We start from the raw sequence: 23,544 nt of genomic DNA, 5'->3' as shown, positions 1-23,544 counted from the left end.
TTCTTTCGATAGCTTGTTCCAAATATTTGGAAAAGGCACAAAACCAACTATGAAATCCTCGCCGAGAGCGACAAGACAGCAATTGATCGAAATCTGGGACTCAGTTTCACGTTCATTCACAAGGTTAAGAAGGAATTTGAGACCTTTAAAGGTGTTTTTGAGGCAACATTATTGTCAAACATCTAAAAAAAAAGAACCTCTCAAATAAATCAAAGATAATTATAACGATTTCATCGTGCCGGACATTTGGCCTCGAAACTTATAGAATCTTAATTTGATAGATTTTTTATATGACGGGCAAGACTGAAACACAAACAAACCGAATCTCCAGCAATACCAAAAATTAATTGATCAATCGGATCAAGAAGGAATTCCAGGATTTACCATGTGACTAAGAGACAGTTATTGAGGCTTGAAGTTATTTTATTGATTAAAATAGATCAGAATCCATCAAGCTAGAAGAATCTTGTTTTATTTTATTTATTTTCATTTGATAAGTGGTTGAAGAGAAAATTGTGTTTGAAAAAAAAAATAATGGCGACACAGTTAGCTTCCACCCCTGTATATCAGCCTCTGCCCAAAAAATTTCGAACAGGTCATGTGAGATTAACTCATAAGACTCCCTTAAAAGTCCCACTGTTCCAGAAATACGACTGGTAGTCTTGCTCCTTACATTGCAAAAGGGCAGATACTCGTCTGGTATTTGAATAATTTGGCTCAGAGTAAACGATATCTGAACCATTTTCGAAGATGTCAATTATTTATTCTTTGGTAATTTGACTCTGTTATGTTTCCTATTCATCTTCTCAAATAATCAGTCAAATGAACTATTGTTGGTTTTTTCTAAACACAATTTATATAATTTCAGAAGGAAATTTGATTTTATTCCTATGGTAACCACTTTTGAATTGATAGGGCCATGTGAAGGCATAATTCTTTTTAACCGAATATATTATGTATTTTTATTTAAATAAATTACCAATTCTTTCACCAGAGTAAATTAATATTACCATACTACGTACACGGAATGGGTTTTGTGCTCATAGAAAGTATATTTGTACAAAGTACTTCCTTATAAAAAAGTACTTAATTGTATTCTATCATGCCCTCACTACTATTTTTAAGGTGACTCTGCATAATGTGAAGGGAATATAATTTATAAAATTTTTAATAAAAACGGAAAAATAAAGATGGTTTTTTTTTTATTAAAAAAGGATATCCTTATGATGGTTGATCACAATAGACATATCCAAGGACTCTTTGAATCTTTATGCCACGAGTCTCACCTTCCTTCAGGAAATGTTTATTTATTTCTTTAGAAAATATAATTTTTTGGAATATTATTATTGATTGTTATTTTTGTTGTTTTAATTAACATTTAAAAAGTGTAATGTATTTTGTCTCAAGGCCTAACAAGTTGAAGGATAAATACACATTAGACTGGGTCTTATCAATATTAAATGTTTGGGGGGGGGGGGGATCAAAAATATTACTTTTTATAAAAAAGAAAAAATATATTAAAGTTGGAGCCATATTGATCAAGATTTAGAGGTTAAAATACCCTTTGAAGTAATAAATATCACAATTCTAAAAAAATTGAGTTTTTTTTTTACAAAATAACCAATATTACTCATAATAGAACACTTAATAACTATTTAAGATAAATTAATAATATTTAATTTATGGAAAATGTGCATTTTCAAAAAATAGTGTTTATTTCTGGTCTTAAGTCCTTTCTTTTTATTTCATAAAGCCCTTTGATGAAGTTTCATCCCCAAAATTTAAACATTTTATGTAGTAAAAATATCAACTTTGAGCCTTCAAAATGACATCTCCGTCAATTAAGTTATGATATATGACGTCCCTGAAAATGCTCTTTTGTGCCTTATAATGAATATTTTGAAGTTAAGAATTTTATTTTTTCGTAAAATAATGAAAATAACTACTTTAAAAATTGATCAATGTAGCTCTAATTTTTATTTCTTCATTCTTTATCAAAAGAAACCTTTTGAGACATCGATAGAGAAAAATAGAATAAAAACCAATCTAATACGTATTTTCCATTGGGTTCAACATATTTATATGTTTAAATGCCAAGGGTAGATAAACTTTCAACTAATCAATAAGTATTTTATCACTACACTCAATATATTATTTTTTGTACATAAAAACTTTGAATTTTATTCGATTAAAAGGCACTTGAAGGTTTTTATCTTAAATGGTAATTTTCTTCATTCTCTTCTTCTTCTTTTTTTTAATTATAATTTGATTTGATTATTATCTTATAATTCTAAAGGACATCAAAATAATTTAAACTAGTGTTGTATCGGTCGTTATTTTTCTAGTCCGGTCCAGTCACAGCATAGGTCCTAAAGACTGTTTTTTTTAGTTTGTTTTTTTTGCATTGTAGAATGAAAATATTATTTTTTTACTCAGTTATTGAATTTATTCTATTATATAAGCTGTGGGGGGTTCACAGGATTTATTTATTTTTTGGTGGGGAGGCTTGGTTATATGACTTTTTTAATATAAAGTCCAAAAAATAAATTTTTTCGAAAATCATTACAAAAATCAACAGCTGTTCAAAAAAATTAAAAATTTCAAAAATCCATAACCATTCACAGAAAATTAGTTTAAAAAACAAAATCAAATAAAATGTGTTTGTAAAAATAAAATAAAAACTTAATTTGCGGACACCGTCAGTAACGAAATCATTTTTAACAAGAAAAACACCCTACACGACAATACAAGGGATCGATTTTACCTTCTTAAATACCAATAAGCAACACTAAACCTTGGTCATGAATAATAAAGATTGAAATAATTGAGACTATGAAATAATGATCATTAAATGATATTTAGTCATATAATTCATTATTTTTTTACAGTTTTAATAGGCTGAAAAATGAAATTTTGTTTAAAGACAAATTAAAAACTTTCAAAGTTAAAAAATGAATTTTTATCTGTTACATTTAGGCTTTAATACCATTTTTGTGTCATTTTAGGCCCATTTTTTCTGATGTTCTTACTAAACGTTACTCATTCAGATAAGCACTTCAAATATGTTGTTTGTCAACAAAAAACAAACTATAAAGTTTTTTCTCAAAAACAAAATGTGCATTACATTACTATTTTTCCGCAAATAATCGTCAATTTATATCAACAAATTATTTTTATAAGTTCTTTGGGTGTATTGAAAAATTGAACTATAAGTAACCAAAACTGATCGTCACAATAAAAATAATGTCAAATTGATTGGTTTTATTAGAAAGGAACCAATATAAGTAACTTTAATCAACTAAATGTTCTAAACTATAGCTAAAAAACTTGGGTATCGCAACCCATTTCATCAATTTGACTAAATAGTATATAACTGACTCAAATATATGAATATAATTTTGGACTGTATGTATATCTGAAATTTAAAAATTAATTGGGATTTTCTCTTTTACAAGATTTTTGTTCGAGATTGTTTTTATGTTGACGTAATTGATTTATGGATTCAACATACTTCAAACTAACAAAAGAGTGGGCTGTAGTCAAGTGACTCATATTTTAGATGTTAATTTGATGTCTTTGACTTGACTTGCCAAAATGTTAATATTTTGATTTTAAAATACATATAAAAAAATTAATTTAAGTCATTTCTAATATTTTTTTAAAATAATTCTTATCACTAAATTATTGATAATTTTACCAAAATATGGTTTGCAAACTGTTCAAAAAGTAGTTTCAATCCAATCCCTTTATTCAGGATATTAAGTAGGTATTGGTGTTTACTTTTGGTCTAAAAGTCGTATACTGGTAGGGTACTATTGTTATGATTTTTAGTGGGCCGAACTAATTTCCTAGTTGAAAGAAGTTCAGTCTTAAAAGTAATCTCGTTCCCAAAATATTGGGCTTCCTTTATACGACTTTATTTTATGCATTGAAATCGGAACCTGTTGGCATCTGGGAGAGTAAAATATTCCTTAAACTTGACTGACAATCGCTTCTAATTTGAAAGCAATTAGAGAATTTGGACTGGTTCCTTTGGCCCAATCATCTTGCACCATATAAAGTTTAATGAGATACATAAATAATTTTTGTACAACTCATACCGAAATCATTGGAGAAATCAGAGGAGAAAATTGGTCCGAAGATTGAGATCAAAAAAGTATGTATATTAAGTGTTTCATTAAAATATGAACATTTTGAATTTTTAAACTTCAAAAGATATGATTATTAATAACAAAAAAAATGATACTTTAAACAGATTTGTGCCTGAGCTCTTTTCATCATAAATATAGCTTTCCTTAACGGTAATGATGGCTTCCAGGCGTTGGCAGAAAGCCTGGAACCTGCTGCAGATATAGTCTTCTGTCATGGTGTTCCACTGCTGGGTCATAGTGGTTTTGGGGGTATCTTTGTTTGGATGATGGCCACTGCAGGACTTCCTCTCTACATGCATCCAAAATATGTAGTCAAAGGGATTGGCATCAGGGTTGCAGGGTAGACAAAAGTGGAAAAAAAGAGTTCAAAAGACTCTTGCCACGGGGGGGATGGGTTTCCTTCGAATTTGGTTTCATAAGTGGACTGGCTGTCAATTTCTATCTTCAAATTATTATTTGGGTATGCCGTAAATTGGACTTAGAGTAGCCTAAATGTAAGGAAACCCCTACGATTGATAAATCTCCGGAAAAGGGGATGCAGAATGAGAAATCTGTTTCCTAACCCTCAAGACAGTCTAGTTGCTGAATGAGAGTATATTCATCATGTTGGCGTGGCCAGGGATGAGTGGAACGGCAACTTCCTTTCTTTTGGTTTATAGTCCACTTAATAATGTTTAATCCGACCGAAACAGCCAGCTGCAGTTCTAAAACTATCTCACGAACAAGTTAAACCTGGAAGTCAAACAAAAAATGTCTATGAAACTTATTTTTTTAATTTTTCAATCAAATAACGTTCAAAGACTTTTCGAACATCCGGTGGGGATTAAATCCACATATTACTAATCTTAATTATTAATATAAAAACACATTATATCATCGTGTATTTGAATAAAATATAAAAACACCTCAAGGCAGAGATGATGCAACATGACTGATTATGCAATATCAAAAAAATTATAAGTTAGTAAATTAATTGGTACAATCATCCCGAAATGTAAAAACGTTGGCTGTAATTTATGAAGAGATTACTAAAAAATTGAAAGGGGCTAACGGTATGTTATGATCTCTTTTGGTAGAGAGATGATGTCAAATAAAACGGGTGTGGAAGGGGCAAGAGGGGTTGAGGCAAGACGCCCCATTTCCATCATGATCCAAACATATGGACTTTTGAATATCTGCAACCAGTAAAAACAAACAACAATTTTTTCTTCGTAGGAAGCGTGCGTGCCTGAAATAGTGTTTGCAGGTATGTTTTTTATTTTACGAATACCAATGGTTATATATATATTTATTATACAATATACATATAGATAATTAAACCACGGACTTTTTGTTGTGCCGCACACCTAGAAAAAATGAAGATGTGAATCCCGAGAGTGCCTGAGTTTTAGTTGAAACCAATTACTCAGTGAGATCAGTTGCTCATAGTAACTGAAATATATTCCCTCAGAAGAAGAAATTTGGAATATTTTTTTGTGGTTACTTAAAGGTAAGTTCTTATTTAAAATATGTTAATAGTGTAGGAAGAAGTAAGGATGTAATAAAAAAAAAACAGATTTCAAGAATATTGACTCTAATATATAACATATATAATTATAACATTTCCTTGTTCAAACCCTCTCTTCTCTCTTTTGTAATTACTTTAATCTACTTGTAAATAAACTAAAGGCAATTATTGGTTAACCAAGAGATTTTTATTGATGGTTACGATCAAGCATATTTGCAGGAAACTAGGAACAAATTATTGATCCTCAAAAAACAAAAACTAATTTCTTAAGAGGATAATTTGTTATAGCAACAACTTTTGCAAAAAAAAAAAAATCTCAAATGTAATTAATTACACGGTTATAAATAAAAATACATGCATAAAAAATAAACTAATAAACAATAATTAAACGCCAAAGTAGCCCATGTTATAAACTATGCCGCAAACGAATATTGAATAGTCGAAATATCGTGTATGTCCAAAGTTTATTTCCCATCAAAAAATAATTATTAATATATGTCACCCGTCAACACAAAAACAACTTTAATATGATTTGTTTTATAATAGAGTGTAGATTATGTTTTTATTAATGATCGTCTTCTTTACAGATAGTATTTGTATTAAAACATTTGCTGTGTCCTCAATTGCATTTAAATTTGCCGAAATTGATGGCCGAATACTTGTTTCTTAAAACCGATATAGGTTTTAAATTAAAGCAAAAACTCTTAAGTATCTTAACTCATCTCATAAACTTGAATATAAAGCTTTCATTGTACTCAAGTATGCGTTATAAATGTTAGCTGTATCTATATATGAAAAAAAAAAAGTAAATTTTCTCCATTTCTTGATTTTTGCTCAAAATTGTTTTTATGTTGACGAAGCACATATGTAAGCATTGTAACTCTTGATTTATTTCCATTCAAGTATTGATTTTCTTTGGAAAAAGGTACAGAAAAAAAGCTGATTTGACACAATTTTTACTCTACTTATAGATATTTGTGGTTTGTTTTACCAAAAGCCATGACTCATAATATTTTCTGTACCTATAATAAAATCTAAGACTATTAATGAAGAATGAGTTAATGACTTTACGCCTTTATTTAATTCAAAATGATTTCAAACGGATTCATGTCATGTTTTAGAGTTAAATTGCACTTCAATGAGATATATGAACGTCATAACAGGCTTTCTTTAAAAGTAATTTTTTTACATCTTAGAGTCCATCCTGATCCTTAATGGGACTTAAGAACAAGAATAATCTGAGTCTCTCAGCTCTAATTTAGTTCTAATCACAATTCAAATTCAATCATATAAATGGTGCTTAAATAACCATAATAATATGAAATAAAGGATACTTTTCTTCATTGTGAGCCCCAAGCCTTGTTGAGATATTCCAGTTGGAGTAAAGTCAGAAGATTTTGAAATCATATTAAAAGACTTTTGACTTTTAGACTCTAAGTGGAGGTTTAAGCTATAGTCTATGTATACTTTTGTACAACTCCGGGTCAAGTAGTAAGTAGTGTTGTGTCGGTTCTAGACTGAAGCTTATTTCAGTTTCGGTTTAGACCAGTTCTGTCCTGCATATCAGTTTTTAATATTTATTAAGTTCGATCCTTGACAACGTCACTCAACTTTATTCCTTCTTTTTTTAATCTGTTACTGACGGTCTTAAGGACTGATAATACCGGTCTTAAACCTAGACTGGACCGAATAAATAAAGGCTGATACAATGCTAGTAGTAAGAACAAACCCAGTATCATCTTTATTTGTATTCACTCATCCTTTATCTGATGATATTAATTTAAGATGAAGGTTGTCCGAAAAAAATTCTGCAGAATGTTAGTCCATTTTTTAATTGTTTCTCCACCAATGCAACTACCTCCATGTTATGTATTAGTAAATAAAGGTAGCAACAAATGGCATGCAGAATATACCCACAATAGACTGTCCTGTTCTTGGATTATTATTTTTTTTCCACCAGTTGAAAGACCTTATCTGCTGAAGACAACCATAAAAATTAATTAAGGAAAGTTTGTGGTCTCTAAAGCCATTTTTGGCTTGGTAAAGAACATTTTAGTTATTAAAAATGTTATTTTTGGGTCAAAATTGTATTCTACATAACAAATCAGGTCTTAGCCATAGTTGAATTGATAACAGTTGAACAAAAGAGAAAATATCCTCTGTTGTTTTTTACTTCAATTATTTTACCATCCCTGTTTGTAGGTTTGTTTATTTGTCAGTCATCAGGATTATAGCAAAAGTACAGATCAATTTTGGTCAAACTTGGTACGATATATGGTCACCGTAAGAGGTCATTAATTTTAAAACTCAGATTAATACACAAGGTAAAATATACATCATACAACATAACTTGTATGTTTGTGAATCCCAAGGATTACTCCAAATGTTACGGATCAATTTGGCTCAAACTTGGGACAAATATTATTTATTGCTACAGAAAGAGGCCATTAAACTTTGAAAGGTCAAGGTAACACAAAACGAAAAATTTGCATGAACGACAATAACTGAGGATAAATTGAGATCCATACCTCAATTTCATTTTAAGCGGAAGTTCTGCACTCTACCGAGTGCCCATTTTAGTTTATCTATGTGTTCCTCTAATAGGGTCAGATGGAGTTAAACTAATTAAATATACGTAAACATTATAATCGTAGTATTACAATTACTCCACTTGACCTAGAAATTGTCTTAGAAGTTCATGTACATAATGTATATTTTCGTCTATTGGAACAAACGAATATCGAACCTAGGGTCTGAATAATGTCTCAAGAGCAGGTTTATAGTAAACTAAGTCTCTCCATATCTGGTTTTATGTTTGATAGAACATGGAAACTGCAAATCCTTCAGCACATCTTAGGCCTCTTAAACTATTAAAAACAAAGTTCAAAATATTTTAACTCATACACTGGATACTAATCCATATAGTAATTACAATTTATGACTCATTGCATAATATTTGGGACGGCACAAGAGGCCTCAAAATGGGCAATTTTTATCCAAAAATACGTTGTTTTTTTTATAAATAAAATGGTCTCCCCATGTCAAAAAGGGTCTGAGAGTTATCATGCAATACCGAAGTTAATTTTTTGAATGGCGATAGCACAAAAAGTATTTGTGGATGTAGGTGGAAAAAGTATTTGCCCAAAACCGGGGCAGGTTACTGTTCTTGAAACTATGAATGAAGCGAAATAAGTTATAAAATGTGCTTTGAAAAAAAAAACAGAAGAAGTTCAAGTGGTGTTGACCTCTTTTTTGATCGTTCAAATCTACTTATACTTAGTATTTTATCCGTTATTATTTATTTGGCCCAGTCCAGTCTTAGGACCCGTAACAACACTACTTTTTGTTTGTTCCTATTAAAAGTCTGGGAGGCTTTTATTCACATTGCCACATCTTCATTTTTACTTCCACAGTTTTGAATAATCATTATTCTTGGAAATATGATGATTAAAGGAGTGTTTACTCTAATCAAGTTGGTAATGAATAAGCAAATTAATATGCTAGATAAGATATTTTGCTAATATATTTAAGTTTAATTTCTTTTGTATATTTATTAATAGGTATGAATTAATCATCATATTCTTTACACAATAAACTACGCCTCTAAATTTGTGTTCATTACTCAACGAGTAAGGGACTTAAATGTGCGAGGCTGTTTTAGAATTATAATTAACTAACTATTCCTTAACGTCCATTTGCGTTTATTTATTTTACCTAAATGATACATTATTATAATATGGGCATTATTGCGACTCCACAACCCTTCATGATTATGATGGAATTAAACACAAATTGTTCTTTCAATATGAGTTAAAAAAAGATAGATTGAAAAATGTTTAAATGGTGTAATTTTTTCCCTGAAAAAAAAATCTATTTACATTTTTTTATTCGTTTGAATTTAGTCTCTTATTAAATTTTAACTCGAAAATCATGTAAATCCCCCTGATGACGTCACCATTATATACCTTGGCTCCTGAATTGAGAATACTTAATGGCACTGGTATATTATACTTTAATATTATATGGGATAATTAACCCCTTCTCCAATTTAATGATAACTAAGCAACATTCAGACCAGTAATTTGGTGGCTTCAGGCAATGTTTGACTTTGCTATAGGCATAAAAAAGAAACTTTAACGGTAAATGTCTTAAGAATAAAAACAAATATCTTAAAAAAATATTTTGACATAAAAAATATTTTACTTAAAATTAAATTAAATTTTTTTCTACGCATATGTGATTAATCATTAAATAGCTGCTTGTTTGGCATATTTTTAGATATTTTATACGGTGCCAAAATATAAAAGAAAAAAATTAAGCAATAGCAAGTTTCAAACTAACAAAATGTATTATAATACTATAATTCCTTTCATGTTTTTGGTGATCAAAATGTTATCAGAGTTATTTTTTGCTTACTTTTAATAATTGTTTACATACAAATAGTTTTGTCAAATTATTATTTTGCTTTGGGATCAATGCATATACTACTTACCAACGAAGGACATAGTTTGTATTTGTTTTTCAACAAACTAATGCAAGAGGGGGAAATACTGTTGTAAACAATTCAATTAAGGCTGTCTGGGACTACTAACTAGGACTTAAAAGTGCGACAAAATAGCACATAAATACCCATGTATGGCTCTATATTTGAGTTAAAATGAATCAAAGGGTTTTAGATGGACAGTCACTTTTTTATAATAAAATAGTTGACTAAATTAGCAACATATCCTATTAGTTGATAAAGTATTTAGTTATTGGTGACTCTGTAAAGGTTTTAAAAACGTTGAGCTTTCGGGAATAAGTCTGGTTTGATTATCCGGCTTGAGCAAACTGCTCCAAATTAGAGTATTTGCATAACATTGAACCTAATGGCACCAGGTGAGCCCCTTAGTATCATAATCAGAGGAGTGATTTGCGTTCAAAGAAATTTGCAAATTTCAAACTTTGAAAATGATTTGCAAGAAATTGTAGTTATCAACTGATTTTCATAAATTGCACGAATAAAAAGTTACGATAGAAATAGACGTAGCTCATAGACAGCACGCTCAGGATAAATTATTCATTTGAACTCAGTATGTGTAGAATCGCGCCCAGGTGATTCCCAGAGAAAGAAATATACTTTATGTATATGGACTTCACACAAGATTCCTGGGTTAATTTGAGTAATTGTAATACTATAATAATTACTTATACTTAATCAGTGCAACTCCATCTAATCAATTTAAGGAACAATTAAAAAAATATATATATCATAAGAAACATTACAATAAATTTATATTTATAAAATATGCTGTAAAACAATTTTTAACGACAAACGCACGTTCCTCACTACTCAAATGAATGATTAAAGAAAAACTAAGTATAGGGATTAGAAAAGAAAAAACCTTTTATCCGTACGCTTATTTTTTGTTCATTATTTAATAAGTCGTGAGGGTGTTAACATCTCCCTCTAGTAAAAGAATTCTCCCCTATATCTATGCTGTAAATTGATTAAAAAATTCATAATAAAATTAATAAATATAAGTTTAAATAAAATTTAATTATTTTCCTGCACTAATGCTATTTTAAATGTAGAAGGGGCTCTTTTTTATAGCAGTAATTCATTTTCTTCCACCCCCCCCCCACAAATCATATAACAGATATTCGATATGCAAAAGGGTCGTTATTCATCTGTGTCGTATGTCTTACTCCTACCTTCTCCTCGAGCACTTAAAAAAATCCCATCTCTATGGAAGATAACAACTGACTGTATTCCCAGCAAAACTTTAGAATCTCGGTTCTACCGAGTGATCCATTAAAATCTAAACACTTTCAATTTTAAACTTCAACAAGATATAATTTATTAACTAACAATCAAATTTCAACAAAGTTAATGCTATAAATAGATGTGCGTCTGATCTTTCTTAATAATTAATGTAGCAGCCCATACCAACAATTATGGTTTCCAGGTGGTGGTCTAAAGCACCTGGTTCAGATGTAGTTCTTTGTCTCCTGGCATCCCAGAGCTTACTGGCAGTGGCTTTGAGGGCTTTGTGTTTGGATGACAGACACAGCAGGCCTTCTCCTCCACATGGACCCAAAATGTGTAGTCAAGGGGCCAAAAATTTCAAAAAAAGAGCTCAGAAGAACTCAAAATACTTAGTCAAGAGAGTCTTACAACTGAAGAGATGGGTTTCTTTCATTGTTGGAGTCAAAGTTGGACTTTCCACCCTCACAAGGCTATTTCTACCCACATTTTTGATGCTCTCTAGACAGTCTGGTATGAAATACCGGGATCTCTTGTACGGGTCCTTATGGACATAAGGGGACTGGCCTGGGCTCTTTTCTTTAATTCTCCGGATCCAGTTTGGTTTTTTAGGAGGAACCCTTCTTCCTCTCCAACGTTTTAGACTTGATGACGTCGTAGACAGTGGTGCTGGAGACACCCCACTGCTTAGAGTGCATAAATGGAAATTCGTGGATCAGGTTCAAGTGTATTTTTCTCTACTTGTGCGTAAGCTAGAGAGCTCCGTTTGTTTTGTTTTGTAACTAATTGTTTATGCTTTAATGCATCGAAATATTAATTAATTTCAATCACTTAACCTTTTTTTATTATTGAATTAGTAAGTGTTCAGATTTCAATGGATTACTCGGTAGAATGAAAACGCTCTATACTTTTATACTGATTCCCACGCATTACTAAAAAGGACGTTATGTTGCCACACCCTTTATTTTTGAAATAATGATGAATGAGGTGTTGAACGTTCCATCATTACCCATTGCAATTTTATTTAACTTTTTTTTGCATTAATACCTTACCAAAATTATAATAATAAAAACATTTTCTTTATTTCCAGGGGAAGAATTTCTACTACTCTATACTCAATATGAGATCTCCTCTTATACAAATCCCCCTGGTGATTTCCCTCCTAATCCAAGGCAGCTACTCCCAATCCTGCTACACATTTGATGTCAAAATTGGTCAATGTAAGCCCTTAGTTAAATGTGTGCGTTTCGTTAGAGAGATCCCTGAATTAGAGAAACAGCCATGTCTTTTATACCCCTCTGGTGCCCCAGGAGTCTGCTGTCCACACCTTTCTTTTGGAAGCAGGAAAGGTATTTTCACTTTATTTAGCATCTGGATGAATATATTCAAATTCATATTATTTTTTTAGTAACGGCTCTTCATGCACCCATTGTCCTTGAAAAGCCTGCTGTCTCTTCATACGATCCCAATCGTGTACCCATTCAACCTGGTACAGAGGGCTATGTTGTAGATAGTGCCCTCAAAGTGGGTTTTAGGCAATCTGGAGAGAGAAAAACGTTGGCAAGTAATTTGTTCAATTCGGGTGTTAGGCTTCCAGCCTCTTCTTCTGCCAGACTTCATCGATTGAATCAGAAGAGAACTCGATCTGCCGGAAGGATAGGAAGTAGTGCGCAGAGTGTTGAGTTTGCGGCTCTTCATATTTCTGACGAGTTAAGTAACATGGGGATTGGATTTGAATCCACTTTCAGAGTTATTTCAATTATGATTGGCCAATTTTTTTACAATCCACTCATTCTTTTTATTTAGATTTCGTTTAACCCGGGATCAAAAAAGATTTGGACTACCAAACGTTGATGTAAACAACTCTGCCATTCGTAATCAGATTTGTAGCTCCGGGGATTTTCGCCCCCTTACATGTAGTACGTCAGAAATATATCGACGTATTGATGGATCCTGTAATAACTTCAATAATCCCAACTGGGGAAAGGCCAATATTCCATTAGAGCGACTTCTTCCAGCAACATATGATGATGGCATTTCCGTTCCAAGAGGTGAAAATTCGGATCTACCAAGTGCTAGAAAAGTAAGTGACGTTCTAATTGGAGATAGGGATGCTCCAAGTCCAATTTATACCCTTCTTCTTATGCAATGGGGACAATTCATGGATCACGATATAACACATAGTCCTATCGTGAGAGGTAGCTATTTTTGTTCTAAACCCTTAAAGGGGCCATGATCAATTTTGATGTATTTCTTATCAGGAGATGATGACGAAGAGCTCATGTGCTGCGAAGATGGAAAGATCCTTGATGAAAGTCGTCGACACCCTGAATGTTTCCACATTGAGATCACAGAAGATGATACATTTTACTCTCGTTTCGGACGACGATGCATGGAGTTCGTTCGTTCCTCCCCCTCCCTTCGAAGTGAGTGTAACCTTGGACCTCGTGAACAGGTGAATCAAATCACTGCATTTATTGATGGAAGTCAGTTATATGGATCTGAGAAGGCAGAGAATATTCGACTCAGACTGGGAAAGCAAGGACGTCTACGTGTCACCAAATATGGACATCAAGAACTTTTACCCTTGAACCCTGAGGAATGCTCTGATGATGATGAACAGCGGTATTGCTTCGAGGCCGGTAAATAATCAGGGCTCTTTTGTGCATAAGTGTTTTTGCATCCATGTTTTATTATAGGTGACACTCGAGTGAACGAACAGCTCCACTTAACCCTTATGCACACAATTTGGCTACGTGAACACAATCGCATTGCAGGAGAACTTGCCTACCTGAATCCTTATTGGAATGATGAAAGACTATTTCAAGAAGCACGAAAGATCGTTGGAGCACAACTACAACACATCACCTACAACGAATGGCTTCCTCTTATTCTGGGTAAAACATATTTTGAAATAAAATACCATATAACAACGCTCATGATTTCCCTATCTTAGGTGACAAATTTGTGAATGAAGAGGATCTTAGACCCTTGGAAAACTATGAATACAGTGAATCCTATGACCCCAGTGTTAATCCCTCAATTACAAATGTATTTTCTACCGCTGCATTCCGTTTTGGACACACCTTGGTCCAAGGTTTTCTTCAGTAAGTAATGCAAGAGCTAACATTCAGTAAATGTATGTGGGTACAATGTAGGATCTATAAATTACAAATTGGGCGTGGTTCTAAAGTTTGCATGTATACCAAACTGTTGCAAATAAGTATTTGCTATATTTTGAGAGGCAGGTACCTCATTTAAAACTACATTGCCTCATAAAAAATGAATCAAGGCATCATAAATACTCTATAAAGTCCGCCTTCAAAAAAACATGATCAAATATTTAGCTAAAGGATAAATTTTTATGTTTTTGTTTTGAAGAATTGTTTTGCTAGCTAGAGAAAGCGTTGGTTTTTCAAATACATTTTGTACAATCTTATTTGCATATTTCATAACAGAAAGATTACTTTCAAAGGAGTAGCAGAAAAATGTCTATTACTATTTGAATCTTATTAAAATATGTTTTTAAACATTTAAAATATTTTTTTTATACATTAAACATAAATATAATGCTGCTTTGCTAATCTAAATAGAGGCATATAATGTGAATATACCTTAAGGACGTGCATTGTACAATTTCTCCATCATCATCCCCCCCCCTTCAAATGAAATCTATAGATATTAAGGTGTGCGGAAAATCAAAATGTGATAAATCAATTATGTGCGGGTATTTGGAAATGTGTAATACTATAGCAATCTAAATAACAGGACAATTGAAGGTATTTTGTTGGTTTCCCTTGAAAATTTATCTGAAAATATTTTAAGAATATATTAAACAGATCTCAAAGAAAAAATTGGTCTAAATTGGTATTTCCTCAACTTATTCTTTAGATAAATTGATGATGTAAAATCCCTAAAGACAGAACCGAAAAAAAGTTGTTTCGGGATTGTGTTTTAATACTACCAATTACGGTTAGAAATTCGATTCCTGATGTAACTGGACTGGTATTTTTCACCTATACAGGGTTGATCATATTTATTGGTACACTTATTTAAATTTTAATAGATCGTAAATTGATTCGTTGATTGTTTTCAAGCTCGATGAAATATATTCTCACAAAACCTCTTGCTTAAATTTTTCTCTTGACAAATTTAAAAAATATTAAAATGTGTACCACAATATGAAATCAACCCTGTAATTATAATCAAATGGTTCAAATTTCGTTCTTATTTAAAAAAAAAGTTATAGTTACCACAAACAAAGTTTTGTATATTTTTAGTTATCAAGAGCGAAATAATAATGTCGCAATTTTCTTCTAAGATAATTATTAATTATTATCACTTAATAAAAATAAGTAGTGTGACAGATAGAACCATTTTAGAAGAAATTAATTCTATGAAAAAAATATACATTTTAAAAATGCTTAATATTTTGGGGAAATTCTGAAACTCACATCCTGTAGTTCATATTTTACAGTAACTATTTTCTTCCAACCTTTTCCCGATACCCTGTTTTCGAAATTCGACACAATTCAGCAAAAACCTTCAAACTAATTAACCCTATTTTGCATTCAACATAAATTGTTTAGAGTAGACCAATATAATAATTGAAAGGAATGTGAATTTCAACATTATCATGCGTATTGCAAAAAACATATTTGGCCCGTCAACACAAAAGTAAACCAGAATCATTTTTTTTGGTAAAATTGAGTGTATATCTGTATTCTTTGACAAATATTGTCAGTTTTTATCAACAAATACTTCTTATGATTCTGTTGATTGTGTCGCAAATTGTTTTTAAAGTAGCCCAAATTAATCATCATGGTAAAAAAAAAGAAGAAAAATGGACAGAGTATATTTGAAAGGGGCCATTTTGGAGAAATATTAGTCTTTTAAATCAAATAAAGGTTTTAAACTATAGTCGACATTACTGGGTATCTTGACTCATCCCAGAAATTCGAATACAAAGCCTGTAATAGACTCAAATATTTATAGAAAATATTGGGTTGTATTATGTATATAGTAAAAAAATTTATTGGTATTTTTTTCTTGTCTTGATATTTGTTCAAGGTTGTTTTATATTGACACACCATATATGTAAATGACTTTTCATGTCAAGCAATTTCAGTGGTAGTTTATGTTGTTTTTCGGTGTGTTTTTTGTACATTTTAAGGGTTCTTAATTTTCCATTTAAATGCAAATGATTTTTAGTCTTTGAATAAAAAACACATGTATTTTGGCATAGATCTAACACATGCTTGGATTACATATTATACGATATCTCATTTAGATGGATTTAAGCCAATCCTTAAGAAGGATATTTAAGATGATTTTTTTACAGCCTACACATAAATACGTACTTTAAATATTATGAATTGGATTTTAATGATGAATTTTATTACATTTAATACTTCTGATCTACTCCTTTACAGTTCACATAGAGGAGATGGCTTCGATCGAAAAACAATTGTCCTTCATGAAACCAACTTTGAGCCTTATGAAATGTACTTGAAGAACGCCATTAATAACCTTATCAATGGTATAACTACACAAAGATCCCAAGATTTTGATGCAAGCTTTACTCAAGAGGTGAGTCTTTGAATTATATATTAGCTCTATCCGTTTGGTTTTCATACGCACCCTTTTTCTACAGATCACTCGGCGCCTATTCCAAGGTAACGAGAGTGTTGGAATGGATCTTGTCGCTCTCAATATTCAAAGAGGCCGTGATCATGGAATCCAATCCTATGTCCGATATAGACGAGTATGTGGTTTATCAGAAATCCGAACATGGAGAGACTTTAGTCAAGTTGTGTCCTCACCTGAGCTTGTTCCTAGGCTTCAGCTCATTTATAATGACGTAGATGATGTTGATGTTTTTATCGGAGGAGTCATGGAACGAAAGGGGGAAGATGGTCTTGTTGGTGAAACTTTCCGTTGCATCATTGGAGATCAATATAAAAAGCTGAAATCTGGAGATCGATTTTGGTATGAGGAAGAAGGGATCTTTACTCCAAGTAAGGGGGGACTTATTAATATGATGAGAATTAGTTGCATTTACAGACATGTCAAGAAAGAAAAGACCAAAAATCAACACAGTAGCCCCAAATTTTTAGAGAATTTTTTGAGGAAAAGAGGTGCAGCTGTCATGACAGTCCAGTTTAGTTATGCATATCAGTCCTAATACTTATAAGTTTGGTTCTTTGTTGACTCCACTCCGCCTTGATTCTTCTTTTTTTATCAGTTCTAGTAGTGACCGGCCGAATGACCTGTACCAAGGACTGATAGGACCGGCCCTAAGCCTGAATTGGACTGAACCGAATAGATAAGACAACACTAGTTACTTAAATGACAATCCTCAGTTTTACTGAGTTGCACCTACAATTATAACTCCTTGGGGGTTGTTACTCTTTGTCTTTTAATTGTATATAGCTTATATTTTACTCGCAGTAGAAAAATAAGCTCTCTCTAAAGAAATTAAATAATAATGACAACAGTTTTACAAAAGAAAATTCCATCTTCAAGTTACAAAAAAAAACAGGCGAGCTAAGAAGGCTACCAATTATTATCAATTCTTATTATCATAGATGAAAAGGCCACAGCTTTGTGCAGTCGTTACCGAATATATGTTTATTTTTATTATCCAAAGCTGTTATCATTATTATTTTATTCTTGAAGAGAGAACCTAAAAGTATAAAGTTATCCCTTGTGCTTCCAAAAAGAAAAATAGCACATGGATATTGTTGATGAGTGATAAGTGTAAGCCCTTTTGGCCTTGGGAGTAGAGTTAAGGATCTACATCGGAGTAATTCTTGCCTATATAATTGCTAGATACGGAATGGGATTTGTGGTTATTTCCTTCCGCTCATGGATGCTCGCAGCTAATTCAATTAAATGTCAAGATAGCTATGTTGCTCTCCTCAAAAAAATTCTTCAAGATGTCATTGTGACTACTTTATTTCTCGGTTTCTTTTTTTAGCACACTGTTAGATCATATTGTTTACAACTGTATTATTATTATAACCAATGATATTGTATTCTTTTATCTATGTAGGCCAACTCCAAGAGATTCGTAATGCAAATATTGCTAGAGTCTTATGTGATAATGGTGAGAACCTGGAATACATGCAACCTCTCGCATTCAAAGTTCAAGATCTCCGAGGATCGTAAGTTTTTAATATTGTACAGTGTACGAGATAATATCGTGGGATTTTTCATAACGAGAAAAAAGGGAAATTTTTACAAGAATGAAAAGGAGCTTTATCACTGACATCTTTGTAGATTTATAATTTTCAAAAAGGATTTCCTTTGTCTACTACCATGGCCTAAATATGCCGCAGTATTTCTTCATGAAAACTTCGGAAATAGCCCCCCACTGCAGCTTGAAAGAGACCTTGATTTCATCCAAATTTCGGTGAGGGATAGCACAGGCTTTCTTTTCGACTATGTTCTATATGTTATATTCGAGAAGTAACAGTATATGGAGATGGCCCATTATGCTTTATCTAAGTCAACCATTTCTGGCCTCTCTTGACCCAGTTGCCCCTGGTTACTGTTGAAAGCAGTTGCCGATGTAGTCATACATAAGAGTCCTTCCAAATCCTTCACATATCTCATCACAGTCAAATCAATAACATTGAGAACCTTGGCTTGATTTCATCGACTTGGTCGGACTTTTGGTGATTACAGTGTCCACGTTTTCTTTGATCCCGATTTTCCGGCCATTACCGCTGCCAAGGGGGACTCTTGGAGCACCCTACAACCTGCATGATCTCTTTGTCAGTCACTTGGGCGTGAAGCAAATTCGACATATTTTATCTATGTACCTCCATGCTGACAACTGTTGAATTTTGAAGTTTTTTTTATTGTTTATTAACCGGAATAGTACCTACTTTCAATAATTTAACCTAATATTTTAAAATATTCAACATAAAGTAATCCAAGTTAAGTTCAAGTACACGATTTTACCTCACACATCTATCTCTTCAGTTTTATCCGTTACATTCATGTATCTATGATTCATTTCAGAAACGCACGAGTTCCTTGTTCTAGTCCTTCAATTCCAAGAATAGATTTAATCCATTGGAAAGAGTTATAAAATATTGTAATTGTAATTATTTGTCACCTGTATATCAACATTTATATCATTTTTCATTTATGCATTTTTTTAAGTTATATACCTTTTATTATTTTTGTGATTAAAAAAAGAAGATGTGTACCCATATATTTAGGATAATAAATTTAAGTATGCCTATGACTTGTAAAAAAGAAAGTGATACCGACACTAATTTTCTCAACGACTCTTCAATATGGCTTTTAATTAAAATAAACAGATTTGAATCTCCACATCCTTGAGATATGACAAGTAAATTAAGCTATAGAAAATGGGAAAAACTATTATGAAATTTCCTCATCAATTGATCTGTAACAACCTGTAGCGTAGCCAGCTTTAATCCATTCATGCAATTACAAATACTTTTCTTCATGTTGGATTAAGAGACGAACATTTTGTTGTACGTAGTGGGGATCCAAGACTTGTAATTCCATTTAATTACAATTGTATCCCTGTTAATTCATTTATTAATTTTTTTATAATAATAATTTAAGTTCAATAGTCAAATATTGTCGAAGGTGGAAACTTGGACTCCATAGTTTAATATAAAATATATATTTTTACATTAATTATGTATGAAAAAATAAAACAGAATAAGTATCATAATGTTTGAACTAGAATTAACAAATTATTGGTTTATTGGTGAGCATCTTTAAAAAGTAAAATATATTAGATAGCATCATAACTCTTAATTTTAAATTAAAATACTTATTCATGTTAATACAACGTCATTCTTGCTACAAGTTCATATTATATCCATTTAATGTTTTGTCAAAAAAATAAAACTCGCAACCTAGTCATAACCTTGGATTTGGTGGATATGGGGGAGCTGCTCCCTACACAAAGAAGTACATGGGGGAAGGGGGATGCCCAATGACCTTAGAGGCCAAACACTGGGCATAAATAAAGTCAAAAAAAGTCATTCTGACAAACAGATTAACGTTTTTTTTAGCAGTGTGGCATCTAGCAGAGTCAAAATTAACCTCAGAATTTTAAAATTCCTATCTGACTCTCCAAACAGACTCTCCTTTCCATGCTTAAGAAGTTTGTACTCAGAGCATTGTCTCGTCTGTCGCGGATCGCAAAATGGACACTCTGCCTATTCAACAATTATGGAATAAGTACATTCTTGATTGATGCCATTTTTTGAACGGACGCCAAACCATTCGGTCTGGCCGCCATAATAACAAGCAACATCCTACGAGCACATTTGCTCAATGTTGGTTGTTAAACAACGGCCGTACACTGTACAATAACTTTACTTGTTACGAAAATAAGATTTTATAGAAATACAAAGAAAACATAGTAAGGACCTAATTAATTCAATATTGATGTCATTTTTATTAAAATAAAAAAAAGTGTAATTATTGTTCCTTTAGTAATAATGACTTCAGAAACCATTTACTGCTTAGATAGATTAGATTTCAATTTTGTTATGTAAGCCTGATAAAGGAAACCTATTAGATTCAATATATTTGGGCTTCATTGTATCTACATACACTCTAGAGATTTGTCAAGATTTTCTGTTCTTTAAAATTTCGAAGTGTATTTATCAAATTAGAACAAACATAATTGATTAATGTGTTCAAGAAGTAAGGTTCAAATTTGACGGGCAAAGTATATTTGGAATGCTAATTTTTTCATGTTAGTAAATTAGAAAAAAAAAACCCACATATTTATGGTTTAAAGAGATATAATATGTTCAATTTGTTTGTGAGAGGCAAAATGATTATAATTATTTTAGCTTTCGGCGATTTTTTGCTAAACGTCATTTCATAGGTCTCTCCAGTTTTGGGAATAAGATTAAGTTAGATAACCATATACTCATGATTCGTCACAAGTTATAACCCTTTTGAGCAAATTAAGATGAACATTGACGCCTTCAACAGCTCATTAGTGATGCACATGATTCTTCTTATCAAAACTAAGAAGTTTTGATACAAACTTATCTGATACTTGTCTCATGCCCAAAACATTCGAACAAAATGAATAGTACGAGCCAACAAATATGTCACTATCCTCATCAACTTCTATGATATTCATTCAACTATTTGAAACAACAATTTTTTTTCACTGCTTTAACGTTTTAAACGTGCTTAGACGCCCAGAGCGAAACTCATTATTGGAGTCTTCCCAGTCATCTTGGAAGATTATTTACCAATTATAAGCATTTTATTTTTATTTTAATCAGAACAGTTTCACCGTATCCCCTCGGTTAACATTTCAAGTGTATTGGAGCACTTAATTTTCTTTTTTTACATATATTTCATGCATAAACTGTTGATCACTTTTAAATAGCAAAAAATTGCTGAACAAGCAAAATACTTCAAAAACCATTATGGCTCTCACAAACAAACTAAATATATTTTATAGGCTTAAACAATAAAAATGTGTTCTTTTTCGAATGTACTTACATTAAAAAAAAAAAAAAAAAAATGTAGCATAACAAATACAGGTTGCCCACAAAATTTGAAAAGTCAAATTACTGTTTGAACACACTTTGTATATGCCTCTAGTCTCAACTTCCAATATATATATCCTCTTTGGTACTAATACAGATATGTGTCATTCAATTTTGAAATTGTATCAATGTTCTGATATAGAAAATAGTAGGTGTTACCTTGATAACACAATAAATTACACTGTATTTTCTCGTCACCTGTAGAGGCTTTCGTTTCTTTTCCTCTAATCCACAATTATTGAATGATAATTCAAATGTTGGGGGAAATTATGTAACTACTAACTGATTTTGATGGTGTTATACAATAAAATGTACCGAGTACTTTTACCTTAATCTATGTTATCTTAAAGCCATTTAGCTTTAAGGGTATTTCCCCATAAGGTATGAATAAATTCAATTTATACGTTGTTATTGTTTATTTTTGGTTGAAATTAATGTTCCCTCTCAAATTTTTATTCAATAACGCTTATTTACGTATGCATAAAGGTGAAATATCCTTGAGGTGAAATGGCTTCATGTCTAAATGGCTTAAGGCAAAACGTCCTTGGTCAAAAAAGTATAAAGGAAAGGTACCTAGTCCCAAAATAAATGTAACTTCTTGACAACCGGATAGGCTAATATCCAAAACAACAATGAATGATTACAAAAATCCAATAATTTTCTTAATGGGGCATAAGCGTTGTTCATTACTATTATTTTATAAACCAAGCGACATATAGTGGTGCCATCTTTTGGCAAAAAAATACAACTCCCCGAATGATCAACTTATTTTATAAAAAATACTCCAAGGAATGCTATAAACTAGTTTCTAGTATACCTTCAATACCCACATAGAGATCGCTGTGAAAATTCTTCTAAGTGTGTGCCATTTTAAAATAAGCTACAGACAGTTCAACCTCCCTGCGGATATTTTATATATTTTTTATTTTGCTGATACCTGATTTAATCTTCAATTACATGTCAACGTGATAATGAAGGTTTTTTTAATGATTTACAGTTAAATCCGGATACGCACAATATTCAGTCTCACTAATGATAAACTTTACGATATAAGACAATTTTTCCTTCTCTATAAACGATTTTGTAATATCCATTTTTGGTTTAAAAGTTTTGGAATTATCTGAATTTCATTTTACATGTATTTGAATATATATCTATGTTTCAGAAAAACAAAATTTTCAAACCTCTTCTTTTCATTAATTGATATTTTTATGACTTAAGACAAGTTCAAGTTCAAATATTTTGCGTAGTTAAGGCATATTCCAAAATGTATTTGTCCATTTATAAATATACTAATTACTTTGATATATTTATTATTTGATTAAAGACTATAATATACAGTCCTATATAATCAATGGTCTTGTTTCAACAACACAAAAATATGATCAAAGCCTACCTAAGAATATAATTATAAAGATCAAATGCAATAAATAATTCATAAGCATTTGTTTGGTAATGTTCATGTAAGTTGAATTCACTAAATAATTGATAATGGTACTGAATGAAAGAAAAAAGAAATGTTAGAATATTATTTGGCATTTTTTATGAAAGATACTTAGAATTGAG

The 23,544-nt window shown here is 31.6% G+C and overlaps 1 protein-coding gene across 2 annotated transcripts in view; it reads left to right on the top strand.

Moving 5' to 3' along the window:
- Positions 1-19,676, top strand: part of LOC121121352 (salivary peroxidase/catechol oxidase) — a 31,230-nt gene extending 11,554 nt beyond the window's left edge. The window contains exons 4-15 of one of the 2 annotated variants that reach the window (XM_071889872.1): positions 5,228-5,397; positions 5,462-5,640; positions 12,495-12,753; positions 12,813-13,113; positions 13,211-13,602; positions 13,666-14,046; positions 14,104-14,301; positions 14,361-14,511; positions 16,837-16,993; positions 17,058-17,421; positions 18,459-18,570; positions 19,433-19,676. In XM_071889872.1, coding sequence (XP_071745973.1) covers positions 12,525-12,753; positions 12,813-13,113; positions 13,211-13,602; positions 13,666-14,046; positions 14,104-14,301; positions 14,361-14,511; positions 16,837-16,993; positions 17,058-17,421; positions 18,459-18,570; positions 19,433-19,502 — 2,355 coding nt within the window. In that variant the 5' untranslated portion in view covers positions 5,228-5,397; positions 5,462-5,640; positions 12,495-12,524 and the 3' untranslated portion in view covers positions 19,503-19,676. Of the gene's footprint in view, positions 1-5,114; positions 5,398-5,461; positions 5,641-12,494; positions 12,754-12,812; positions 13,114-13,210; positions 13,603-13,665; positions 14,047-14,103; positions 14,302-14,360; positions 14,512-16,836; positions 16,994-17,057; positions 17,422-18,458; positions 18,571-19,432 lie in introns of those variants that run through there. The other variant, XM_040716244.2, reaches the window with a different exon arrangement.
- Positions 19,677-23,544: the final 3,868 nt, after the last annotated feature.

This window comes from Lepeophtheirus salmonis, chromosome 7 (assembly GCF_016086655.4).
Source record: "Lepeophtheirus salmonis chromosome 7, UVic_Lsal_1.4, whole genome shotgun sequence".
NCBI lineage: Eukaryota > Metazoa > Arthropoda > Copepoda > Siphonostomatoida > Caligidae > Lepeophtheirus > Lepeophtheirus salmonis.
Note: the sequence above shows the minus strand (reverse complement) of the source record. Positions and strands in the feature narration are given on the sequence as shown.